Here is a 13,330-nt window from a genome sequence, read left to right as displayed (position 1 = left end):
TGCAGGCACATATACTCATACACATAAAATAACTAAATGAATAAATAAATATTTAAAAGAAGAAGGGGGGGCTTGTCAGCAAGCTGGCTCAGTAAGTAAGTGCTTGCACCCCAGCCTGACAACCAGAGTTAGATTCCTTCATCCCTACACTGTGAAAGGGGAGATGGAGCTCTTATTACAAGCTGCCCTGACTGTACTATATACACGCTGTAACATGTGTACCAACATCACCCACCCCCAAAAATAAATAAACTAAAGAAGGAAAAGGAAACAGGGAAAGACAGATTACATGAGTTCTGGTCAAGCCAGATCCTGCATACCCTTTATGAGGATCTAGCTAGGTGAGCCCATCTGGCCTTGCCACTCCCCCCCATGCCCTTCTCAAACCCCTGGATTGAGCACAGGTGCCATGGCCCAATGCCCTGGCCTAGTTTGGCGACCACTCTTCGTGTGGCCCCCAACCTCCAGATTCCAGGAGAGACATACCCACCATCAACCTGCAGACTCCAGGAGAGACATACCCACCATCAACCTGCAGGCCCCATATGCGCCAGGGTCTAGTCTGTGAGTCTGCCCAATTCTTCCCTCTATGCACCTTCTCTGACACCCAGATCTACACCAAAACTCCAGGCCTGGGCTGGGACACACATCCTGCACTCCAGCCCAGTCCCCAGTTGTCAACCCAACTTAATTCCACCTAAGGCCCCAACCTTCAGGCCCCAGCTAACCTTCATATCTTGTTTACTGCCTCAACATTCTCTGCCCATATCAGACACATTACCACCAAAAGAAGTCCACATGCCTATATCTCATCACAAAAAACACAATATGAAAGATCAAGGCAGTATCTTGTCCCTCAAATCCACTAGTCCTATAGAACCACTTGTCCAAGAGAATTACCTACATGAACCCTGGACACAGAATTTAATAATTACAAATATCAAAGCACTCAAGGAACATAAAGACACAAGGAAAGAGAATGAATACTTGAGTGATTCCTAAGAAAACACAAACAAGGCTGATGGAAACGACAAAGACAATCCAGGACTTAAAAAAAGTATTCAACAGATAGATGGGAACACCGTCTCAGACCGAAGGTATACTGAAAACCCAATAGCCCCACCAGCAAACCCGAAGGAAAGCCTTAAAAGCAGAATGAATCAAGAAGAAAACAGAGCGGCCAGAAGACAAAAAGTAGGATATAGAACAAATAAACAAAGGATATGAAAAAACATTAAAAGCACAAAAAGCAACATGCAGGAAATGTGACACCACAGAAAGATCAGACCTGGGAACTATAGGAAAGGATTCAGGAGAAGAATCCCAGGGCAGCTGCAAAAAGCAGGTCCTTAGCAAGATTACAGAAGGAAACTTCCCCAAAATGAGGACAGGCACACCCACACAGACCCAACAAGCACACGAACACCAAATATACAAGACTAGCAAAGAAAATCCCTACAGCACATCATAGTTAAAATACTAAGTATACAGAACAAAGAAATTGTACTGAAAGCAGCATGAGAAAAAAATGGAATTCACTTATAAAGGGAAGCCCTTCAGAATGACAGCTGTTTTCTCAGGGGGAACTTTGAAAGTCAGGAGCCTGGAGCAGCAATACAGTCCAAGCTCTAAAAGATTAGCGAATCTAGACTAACACACCCAACAAAGCTAATCACCATAGTTGAAGAAGGAAAAACGTTGCACGACATCAACAGCCTAATAAAAAATGATACTGAGCAGACTAAATCTGTTGGACTGACAGAGAAGTAAGCACAGCCAAGAGAAATCACGAAAGCAAAAAAAAGCACAACACCATCAAAAACTAACAACACAACAACTGTAATCAACATATACCTTTCAATAACAACCTTAAATATTAAACTATGCTAATGGAATTAAAGACAAAGACTAACATCGATTCAATACCAGTAGGTGATTTCAATACCCCACTTTTTCCAATTGATAAGTTATTTGGACAAAGAAAAACTAAGCAGAAAAACATCAGAATTAAATAAGGGACTGAACAGAATGAATGATCTACCCAAACACCATAGAATGTACATTCTACTTATAACAGCACATGGAAGCTTCTCTAAAACAGACCACATCCTAAGACACGAAACAAATCTTGACAAACTCAGAAATACAGAAATAACTTCATGAATTCTATCTGACAACCATGTTATCAAACTTAAAAATGAATGATGAAGGAGTCAGAGAATCAAAAATTTCCTAGAATCAAATGAAAACATAATATAACAAAACCTCTGGACACATGAAAAGCAGTCCTATAAGAAAAAATTACAGCTCTATGAGAGTACTTTAAAAAAAAATCTGAGCACAATCAAATGACTTGATGAAACACAAAGTTTGAAAAACTAAAAGCCAATTCCAACTGATGGCAAGAAAAAAAAAATCAGAGCCAACATTATAAAATGAAGTAGTAACAAAACAATATGAAGAACCAACAAATCTAAGAGATAGCTCTTTGAAAAGATAAAATTAAACAGATCATAACAAATGAGGATGTACAAACCCAGTAATAAAAAGCTGTCCAGGTCAGGAGAAGTCCAGGCCGAGATGGATTCACAGCAGAAGTCTACTAGACTTCTAAAGACAATCTATAGTCTCCTTAAACCATTAAAAATACAGAACCACAATGAGTATTCCCAAACTCCTTCTATAAAATCAGTTTCACTCTAATGCCCAAACCAAGTAAAGATTCAACAACAAAAAGAAAAATACAGGTCAATATCCCTGATGAACAGTCTCAAAAATACTCAGTAAAATACTGGCAAGCAAAATAAAGACACACATAAAAAAGATTACACCCCATGACCAAGTTGGCTTTATCCCTGGAATACAGGGATAATTCAACATATATAAGTCAAATAATGGATCAAAGACTTAAATGTGAACCCTGAAACTGTTAGAAGGAAACACAGGCAGTGTCCTACAGGACACAAGTGTTGGAAAGGACTTTCTGAATCGGACCCGATTTACTCAGGAACTGAGGCCAACAACTGACAAGTGAGACCTCATAAAAATTAAAAACTGCAATTTAAAATTATATGTGGTATACTTAATTGGAGTATTATTTAAAAAGGAGGGTAAAATAACAGTAATAACAACAGTCAGTAGGTCATAAGGAATTGTTATTTTCTATCTAAAATTACATATAATATATACAAGCCTGTGTAAACATATACATATACATATACATATACAAGTACAGTCTAGATAAAATTTCCCATATGGGAAAACAAAAGTTTTCCTTAGGAGCCATAGTCTAACAAAATCCCCAATACTGAGCATAAGAAACACCCCTTTGAGTTACTGGTTAAGGTCGCCCAAGAAACTTTCAAGACAGGCTATTGCTGGGTGGCCTCTAGGGACTGAAGGCAACCATGTACTTTGGACACAGAACCCAGGAGACTGCAACAGGTTCTGGCCTGAAAGCCTCCTCCCTGAGGGCTAGCTTTCATGGCATTACAAAGTGCTATGCAAGGTTCGTTCCAAGGGAGAGGAGTAAACAACAATTCTGCCCAGCTATGATGCTTGTGAACTAAAACAATGAACAGCACGGCACATATCCCTAAGGTTGCGATAGCGGCATTCAGACCTTGGTTGTAACCAATGCTATCTAACTGGACTTAATATCTGATCCACAAGGGGGAAAACATGCCTGCCAGCTACTGGAAACCTAGCCAGTGAAGTCATGGGTCCTAGAGGAGAACCTACAACACCTCTCCAGTATAATTCCCAACTATATTCTAAGTATTTATCCTTATACCCACAAAGTGTAGGTCTCATCAAAGAAAAGTCTCTTGTAAGCAGAGACCAATACAGAAAATCACAACCAATCCAACGGAGAAAACAAAAGATGGTGTGCCGCCCAATCCCAGCTGATAAATCTACAAAACAAAATCTGCATCTACAGCTAAGAGATCATAGCAGAAGAGGGAGGAAGATTATAAGAGCCACAAGAAGAGGAAATTTGCTGTGTGATTTTATCTCCTAGAAATTGCAGAGAAACTATGTCTATGAAGTCTCATCAAGGTTGCCTAAATAACAACTGAGCATGGAAGACACCCACAGAGAAACATGGAAAGGTAAAATCTCAAAGGTCCCCAAGCCCTAGACCAACACCTACAGGCAACTAAGGAACGCGGGAGAGTGGGGGAAATAGTCTTCCCCAGTGAAAAGTCCCCAATTGCTTATCCAATACAAGTGGTCAGTCCTAAAAATCACGTATGTACAAGTAACTATGTAACCTGAGGTTGTATTTACACACACACTCTATACACACATGTACATGATTTTGATATTCCATCAAAAGGCTGCACCGCTGACTGTAAGAGCAGAGTCTTAACAGACAAAGACACAAAGAACATTGCATATGAAAACGAGACAAAGGGGTCCTGGGCTTCAGTCTTACTGTTTACATAAGCCTTTCCCCCAAAGATAAAAAAGGAACTCCTGTACAACAGAGGAAGTTCAACAAATTCTAACCATTTCTCCACAATGTATTCCTAAGACATAAATATGGTCACTTACAGGTATTTTAAAATATGCTCTTGAATAATGTTTTACAAGCACAACAAGGTTTTCCCTCACCTCAAATGCATTCACAACTGTCAGGTGATCACTTCTAGTTTCCTTTGCCAACTCCTTTCTTCTTGCATCTGCAATCTTTTCTTTTCCCTAAAAAAAAAAAAAAAAAACAGTTATAGCTTAAGTGTTTCTGACATAATAATAATGATGAACATTTTACTGAAATTATAATGAAAAATACACGTGAGCAGTAAATAATTTTAGCATTAAATCCCAGCGTCTTTTCTGTCTGTCTTACCAGTGGAATGACAAAGGGATCTTTAAAGCTGAGACTGGCAGCAATAGTGAGCACTGGATCTAAGCAACAGAATAAAGCCCCGAACAGAATCATTTTTCCAATATGAGGCTCAACAGGTAATCGGGCTAAATGGACGCCAAGAGGTGTCAATTCTTCTTGTTTATCCAGAGCACTCTGAAAGGGAAGAAGATGCTTTTACAGTAGGCCTAGTAAAACACTCCATCAGAAGCTACTGTAGCTAGCTGTAAACACACAGGCTTATTCTCTTAAGCCCCAAATGCCAAGCATTGTTTTAGATGCCTTCAACAAAATCATAAATTCTAATGTCAGCAAAGGTAGTGACTTATTCAAACCAACACAATTAATCTACAACTTGGAAATGTTATGTCAGAAATAAAGAAAAACAATCACTGTGGTAAAGCAGTTATAAAACGGCAACAAGTGGGTGCAATGCACAGTCCCTAGTCTAGTTTAGGTGCCACGATGCAGAAAGAGGTGAGGGGCAGACACAGAAATGACTTCTCTTCCAATTCTCTGTGTAATCTGGTTCAAATGAGGGCAGCTAGGAAAGTATCCTGAGGACACCAAGGAAACATAAGGGCATGGTTGGATAATTAACAGTGCTATTTTAAGCAGTTTATTATTTTAAAAGCCTACCTCAGTGTTACAAAATCCGAATTCTTAAAAAAGTATCTGCATGGACAGCTCCAAACCTGTGATATACATAAAACATGCCTTTGGCACCCTCCAACCTAGTGTTAGCCAACATGACTTTGTGGATAAACAAAAATAGTCTTTCTGTATGTGGTCTAGTACAGTACAGAGAGATGCTGTAAAACATGTGTGAGTATGACTGAGGTTATGAATTTCTAGTTGACTCATAATTGAAATCACCACATACAGCTGCAAATAGTAGTGTTCAGCACTTTTCATACTACAGTGGCAATTAATTCATGGCCAATCCTGTACCCCTCCACATGGTCCCATGGAGGAATGACTGTCAACTACAGTCACTTTCTCATAGCATAAAAATGAAATAACAAAACCAGAAAAGTCTGTTCTATGGAAATAAGTTATCATGGTGAATGACAGCTCAAGAATTATTAAAGCATCATAGAGACAAGACACTTGTTTATATATATTTCAAGACATAAGGGCTGCCTCTATCAAATGTCCATACTACCATTAAAATATTTGAATTTGAGAAGAGAGCATTATGATAAGAGTAGAATAAGCCAACCCAGTTCAAGAATACATATGAAGATCACTAAAGAAAAATTTCAAGATTTATGTAATTTTAAATCAATCTTGCAATGAACAAGACTTGTATATTAAAAACACGAGAGAAGTGTCATATCAAATCTACTCTGGAGTCATAAAAACTGTAAAGTAGCCAGTGTACATACTGTAGCATGCTAAATCCAAACACAAGAATCAAAATTACCAGTTCCATTAGGTGTTTTATGGAGAGCAATACTGCCTCATTTGATGGTGGATCCATTAACCTACTCAGAAAATAAGCAATTCCACCTAGCCTTAAAATCTGTGGAGACAAATACAGTTAAACATGGATCAAAAAGATGTAAAAACATGTACTCAAGAGCTTATATAACATTTTCTAACCGCAAATTAACTAGTGAGAAAAGTGATCAGATTAAAAGTCTCAACAAGCTGATTACAGATTACCTTAGAAATAGGGTTAGTTGTGTACACACTCTCCCTCTCTCTCTCTCTCCCTCCCCCCCCCCCCCCCCTCTAACATTTGAAGATATAACAGCTAGCCAGGCCTGGCAGGACAGACTATGATGCTGGCGACTCAGCAAGCTGAAGTAGCATGATCAACAATTCAAGGCCAAGGTCAGCTTGAGCCAATTACTAAGACCATCTCAAGGTGTTAAAAAAAAAAAAAGAGGAGGGGGCTTTGAGAATGGAGTTAGTTTAAGGGTAGAGAGCTTGTCTAGCATAAAGCTGTGGCTTCAATCCTCTGATCCATAAAAGTTAAGTAACAGTAGCTAACATTTACTGACAATTCTATGCTCAACAAGGTTTTAAGAATTTTATACAGGAATCTTACATTAAGTAAAAAAATCTGCTCAACGAAGCAGAACAAAGTTTCCAAGTAGAAAGTGAGAGTCAAAGACAGGTCCCCTGATCCTAATATTGACAACTGTTTGATATATATCAGAAGGAAGTTCAAGGAGTTTGTTTCTTCATTCAAGTAAAGTGAAGTTCATAAAAAGAATTCCTTTTTGTAGGGTCATACTATACTTTCTTCTATTAAAAATGTTGAAAATTATAATACCACCCTCCATTTAGTTTGTTAATTCTCCCAACTAATATACCTTTATTTGCAAACAAAGTTCTTCCAAAGGAGTTCTCAAAATCTCTGGTAGTTGGTAGTCATCTAGAAGGCTGGCTCGGAGGCCATTATACAGATGATAACAATGACCAGGCTGAACTCTTAAAAAGGAAAAAAGCATTAACAAGAATGTGACTTTTAGAATGCAAAAGGAGAAACAGGAAGAGAAAATACCCAGCATCCATTTCTCACAGCCTGTTACACACATAATTATTATTTCATGCTGCAAAACCCTATTTCCTTCCTGTCTATTTGGAAAGACCCTAAACCCATGGTCCAAATTTTACTTTGTTTTTGCTGTTCTGATTCCTTTCCTTTTTTAAACATTACTTTTCTTTCAATCACTATATCAATAACTTTAAGTACAGTATAATATATATGAGCATTGATTAGACCAGTCCATTTGCATTTGTTACCTACGCCTTCAAGCGCCTCTCTTAGTCCTTGTGAAGTATGAAACATGTTACTCTGGAGTATGCTTGTCCTTCTGTACTACAGAATGCTAGAACTCACTCCCAGGCCTTTTGGTAGCTCTTCTGTTCCAGTTTCAGAAAGCAAAGGAAGACATTGCCATCCACAATTTGGTTCCTATTTCTGCAACTTCTCTGACCTCACTCAAACTACAGCAATCTACTCTGGTCAGGGTTAGAGCTATAACACTAAATATACCTTGGAAACATCCTTTATAACAAACCCTACACTATGTTAGACTGCGTTTATTAAAAAATGTATTTAAATGTATTCTACTTAGTGAGCTCTCAGACATCAGAAACTCTTTTTTTTTTTTTTTTTTTTTGTGGTTTTTCGAGACAGGGTTTCTCTGTATTGTTTTGGACCATGTCCTGGAACTCACTCTGTAGACCAGGCTGGTCTCGAACTCACAGAGATCCGCCTGCCTCTGCCTCCTCTTTTATGTTTGTGATTTGGTGCCACAACTGACTTGACAGAATTCATGTATTTCTAAACAGAATAATATTCAAAAGGCTCTCACCTCTGTAGAGTAAGAGTTCTAAAACTTTCAGGGTTTTTTGTTGTTGTTCTGCCTAAGTCTACACAGACTCAGTACCTATTATCTAACATTTTTCTGGTGTTACAGACCTAATAACTTTCACCTCATAGAAACTAACCATATTTCCAAAGTGGACCATATGATAGAGTACTTTTTTGTTTGTCTGGTTTCTGGTTTCCAAAATAACCATCAATCTAATCAGGCTTTGAGAAATATCAACTTCACAATACAAGAACCTGTGTGGAAATTAGGTTAGATGGAGACAAACTGTAAAGACTATAGCAAGGAAGACAGCTTTATAGACTGAACCCACATTTACAACAAAGGGACATAAGGGCCAATGAAGTTCTCTTTAACTTTCCTTTGCTAACATGAGTCCATATGTAAGACTGGTGACTTTTTATTTACTCATTTTTGCAACACCTGACATTTTCTGTCATCAACGTGACTACAGAACGAATCAAGATGAAGCAATAAGCACAACTATGTGCAAAGCTCGAGGCAAACGCTGCTCTCATCACTGAACAGACGCTCTCATCATTCTCACTGCTTCACCAGCGGGGAAGGGCGCTTCTCTTGTGTTTTCACTGGAGACTGATGGTCAGAATCAGTACTGCCTAAAAGGACAGTGGCCAGAAGCCCAGACTGTGGAGCCAGGCTGCTAGGATTCAAATTCCGCCTCTACTATGTACAAAGCTCTGGGACTATGAATGAGTTATTTAATTTCTCTATAATTCAATTTCCTTATTCTTAAAACATGCAGTTGATACCTCAGCTATGAGGTAAGAATTAAGCATACACAGCATTTAGGAGAGGAGGTAGCACCCAGTTACTATCAGGTAATGCATGCGTTAAGGACGCGGAAAAAAAACTGTATGCAACTAATGCAGGTTATTAATTTTAATTAACTAGATGATAGGTTGTTGGAGAAAACATTCATAAAATAAAAACCTGGTAGATAATTTTTCAAAAAGTATAAATAAAACTATTTTCTTATTTTAAAAAAGTGTTGTAATAGGTAGGCATGGGAAAATGCAAATGCAAACTACACTGAGATCCCATCTCACCTCCTCCTAACATCAGAGCAGGTTTTATCACAATAGCCAAGACACACCATCAGACTAACTCAACAGATGAGCTGATGAAGAAAATGTGGTACAAATATATACAATAGAATTTGAACCACTGTAAAGATGAAAATGATGATACCTGCAGGAAAATGTTAAGTCAGCCACTCAGGCAGACAAATACCAAATGCTCACTCCTATGCAGAACCTACATGTAAACGTGTATATACACATGAGTTAGTCAGACGATGGTCAGATAGGCAGGTGGATGGTCATATGAAAATATAAGAGATACGAGTAGGAAGAAAAGTCTAAATGCAGAAGGCAGGGGAAAGAGGGTGTATATTACATGGGAAAGGCACTATCCAAGTAAAGGAAAGGACAAGGGGAAGTAAAGCGTACAGTTGTATAAAAATCTTACAAGCTTATTTTTTTATATGCCAATTAAAAATCAAACACTGACAGCTCCAAAAATGTTATGAGTAAGACTTCTACATCACAGCACTGATTTGCTCACACAACTGCTCCCAGGCTCCCCAGGCCAGCGACAGCGTTTCCATCTTACCTTCCCGCTCTGCCTTTCCTCTGCTTCGCATTAGCTTTACTGACCCACTCGGCAGACATGGTACTGATGTTGTTCTGTGTGTCAAAGTGTGTCTCTTTAATTTTTCCTCCGTCTATTACATAAACCACATCATCTATGGTGATGCTGTTTGGGAAATAGATACAAGAAATATCAGAAGTACATCAAGAGGACTATTAACTTACACCAAGCCTATAGATGGGTTTATAACATTCGTAAGTATTTTTAAAACGCTTTTTACTGGGTCCAATGGGACTCAGTAGCTCAGGACTCTCACTGCTCCTCTCATTCTTCAGTGTTACAGGAGTCAAGCGCCTACAATGGCGGCATCAGGGCTGTAGGACAAGGGTCCCATTACTTGCTGCCTCCTCACAGACCCACAGCCATGTTCTTAGCATCTCCATCTCCTTATGAGAGCCCTAAAGGACCTGGGTTAAACAGCAGCTTCTATAAGACAATTTGTTTCAGCAACTGAGCTATATGTATCTCCAAAAAGCATTAAAAATATTTAAGGCTACACGTAGTTAATTATAAAATCATATTATCCCTAAGCAGAGAACAAACAAAAGGGCTAAACCTACATCAGCTCCCACGATTCTTTAGAGACATTTTGAAAAACAACATTTTTTATTTTTTTGTTTTTGATGTTTTTCAAGACAGGGTTTCTCTGTGTAGCTTTGTAGACCAGGCTGACCTCGAACTCCAAGAGACCCGCCTGCCTCTGCCTCCTGAATGCTGGGATAAAAGGTGTGGGCCCAGTGAAAAAGGTCTACTTTGAAAAAGAGAACTAGTAACAGTAGGAACAGCTTAAAAAAAAAAACACAAAACTACAGCTTATATTTGCCACTATGAGTAATGTTAAAACATGATTAAAAAAAATGAATTATAAAGTATCTTATAGAGAACAAAGGTTTAACTATATTAACAATATATGGGGCTCAAAACTTATATAAGCTTCAATAGCTGATATTTAAAATAGTTTTTACCTAGTCTCTGCAATGTTTGTAGCAATTACTATTTTCCGAACGCCGGGAGGAGTTTTTTTGAATACCTGTAAGAATAAATACATCAACAGTATACTAATTACTGACATATCTTTACAATGCTACTTTTTGAGACTGTGTGATCAATTTTAGCATTTGCTTATTTAATAATGCATGTTCCCGTTTACAGGTCTATCAATAGCAAACACATTTTCAACATGATAAAACCCTCCTTTGGTAAATCAGCTCCCACAGATGTCACAAGTGTATCACACAAGAGGCAGAGTCACAACAACTTTCAGCACATCTATAACAAAAGCTGGAGAGCATAGAGTAAAGGGAAACAGCTTTAACTGAGGACAAACCTACTAGGTCAGGGTCAAAGACAGAAGAACCTCCTATCAGACACACTTCTTCAAAGACAGACAGAAGAACCTCCTATCAGACACACTTCTGCCAGTTCCACAATGACAAGAGTTCTCTCTTCCCATTCTTTGCCACCACATGGCCTTCTTCTTCTCACACAACAGGCTGAGTCCTCCCTCCCATCAGATTATCACCACACAGATTGAAAAAGAAAGAATAGAAAACTAGAACAAAGCCGGGCTTTGGTGGTGCACGCCTTTAATCCCAGCACTCGGGAGGCAGAGGCAGGCGGATCTCTGTGAGTTCGAGGCCGGGCTGGACCGACAGCCTCCAAAACAATACAGAGAAATCCTGTCTTGTAAAAACCAAAAAAAAAAAAAAAAAAAAAGAATAGAAAACTGGAACGAAAGAAAGGTACATTTTGATCTACTTCATTTCATTCTACAAAGGTCTGAAGACACTGTCGTACCAGAAACTATCATTCTCATTAAGGAAATCCTAGATCTGACGGAGCCAGAACAGTTGTAAAATATTATAGGTAAAACAGGAAATCTGTTATCATTCTAATTGTGAGATCAAAACCTCAAACACCAATAAACACTACACACTAACTTCTAGGTTGGACTTTTTTAGTGGTATTCACATACTTTTTTCTTTAATTAAGGAAACTTAAACAAGTTACTGATGAAGTCCTTCTTTAAACTTAGTAACTAGCAAAACTAATCTGATTGGTAATTTATCCTAGTTAAGTTTTTGTAAACCATCCTCCAAAGAAATGGTCCTTTGTATTTTTTAACATGCGTCACTACTTAGCAAACCCCTGAAAACACACATATACTTTAAATGAAACTTTATCATCTGGGATGACAATGCTCCCCTTGCCCCCACCCCCAGAGGCATAGACTATGCAATGAAAACTTCAGCAGTGGGTCTTAGAAAACCCCCTTTTTGTTTGAGTTGCCGGTCAGATCAGGGCTGTCTAAGAGATGTCCCCAAACACAGGCTTTGCTATTGCCCTTGGCTTTCTCCCAATGACTGAAGTAGATTCCTATTGCTGAAGACACCATGTACTTCATACACAGAACCTAGAGGATCACAGCCGGCTCGGACCTGAAAGCCTCCTCCCTGACAACTAGCTTTCACAGTACCAGAAGGCACCATCCAGCTTCCAAGGGAGGAAAGAAACCAATAGTTCTACCCAATTATGATGCCTACAAATAGTGACTAGTGTGGCACACCTTGCTAGTAACTAACAAACAGCTCTCCAATTGGACTTAATGTCTAATCAACAATAGGGAAAACATGCCAAACTTGCCAAGTACTCAGGAACAATGAAGTCACGGATCTTAGAGGAAAATCTACAACTGCCTCCTAATTAAACCAGTATAATTCTGAACTACATTCTAAATATTTATGCTTTTACCCACAGGGAAGTATAGGTCTCACTCCCTATCATTTATTTGCAACAGAGACTATTACCAAATCCACAACCAATCAAAAGATAGAGAACAAGAAACTTTGTGCTACACAGTCCCAACTGTTAAATCTACAACACAACTCTTGCCCCTAAGGTTCAGAGATCATAGCAGAAGATGGGGTGGAAAGAGTCAGAGGAATGGAAGGCTGGCTGTGAATTTCATCTCCTAGAAATGTCGAAGCAGCAACACCTCTGAGGTCTCATCAGCATGACTGCCTAGCAAGACCTGATGAAGGACAGCATCAAAGGGGAAAGGCCTTGAGGCCTCAACCCTAGAAAGAGAACCACAGGCAACCAAGGAATGCTGAGAGCAGGAGAAATAGCCTTCCTCAGAGAACAGCACACCAGTTGATTCACCAAGTGGTCAGTTCTAAAAATCACATACATATAAAGCAATAAATAGTATGCAAACTCAGCAGGCCATATTTATATATTTAAGAATGTATGTGCACGCACGCGCACACACACACACACACACACACACACACACACACACACACACACACAAGAACACAGAAACAGAGGTCATGAATTTGAAGGAGCAGTTTATATGCGGTACAGAATAAGGGCTGGAGGAAGGAAAAGGAAGGAGGTGGGAACAATGAGGATACACTTTAATTTCAAAAACAGACAA

At 38.9% G+C, this 13,330-nt stretch overlaps 1 protein-coding gene across 1 annotated transcript in view; it reads right to left on the bottom strand.

Annotated features, from left to right (window-relative positions):
- Positions 1 to 13,330, bottom strand: part of Dhx36 (DEAH-box helicase 36) — a 36,390-nt gene that overhangs the window by 8,467 nt on the left and 14,593 nt on the right. Inside the window, exons 14-19 of the mRNA XM_005077926.4 lie at positions 10,857 to 10,921; positions 9,853 to 9,996; positions 7,195 to 7,312; positions 6,297 to 6,395; positions 4,853 to 5,026; positions 4,618 to 4,704 (exon numbers count right to left, since the gene is read on the bottom strand). Coding sequence (XP_005077983.1) covers positions 4,618 to 4,704; positions 4,853 to 5,026; positions 6,297 to 6,395; positions 7,195 to 7,312; positions 9,853 to 9,996; positions 10,857 to 10,921 — 687 coding nt within the window. The remainder of the gene's footprint in view (positions 1 to 4,617; positions 4,705 to 4,852; positions 5,027 to 6,296; positions 6,396 to 7,194; positions 7,313 to 9,852; positions 9,997 to 10,856; positions 10,922 to 13,330) is intronic.

Source organism: Mesocricetus auratus, unplaced genomic scaffold (assembly GCF_017639785.1).
Source record: "Mesocricetus auratus isolate SY011 unplaced genomic scaffold, BCM_Maur_2.0 Super-Scaffold_100011, whole genome shotgun sequence".
In the NCBI taxonomy this organism is placed as follows: domain Eukaryota; kingdom Metazoa; phylum Chordata; class Mammalia; order Rodentia; family Cricetidae; genus Mesocricetus; species Mesocricetus auratus.
The sequence above is the reverse complement of the archived record's forward strand: the minus strand, read 5'-3'. Positions and strand labels throughout refer to the sequence as shown.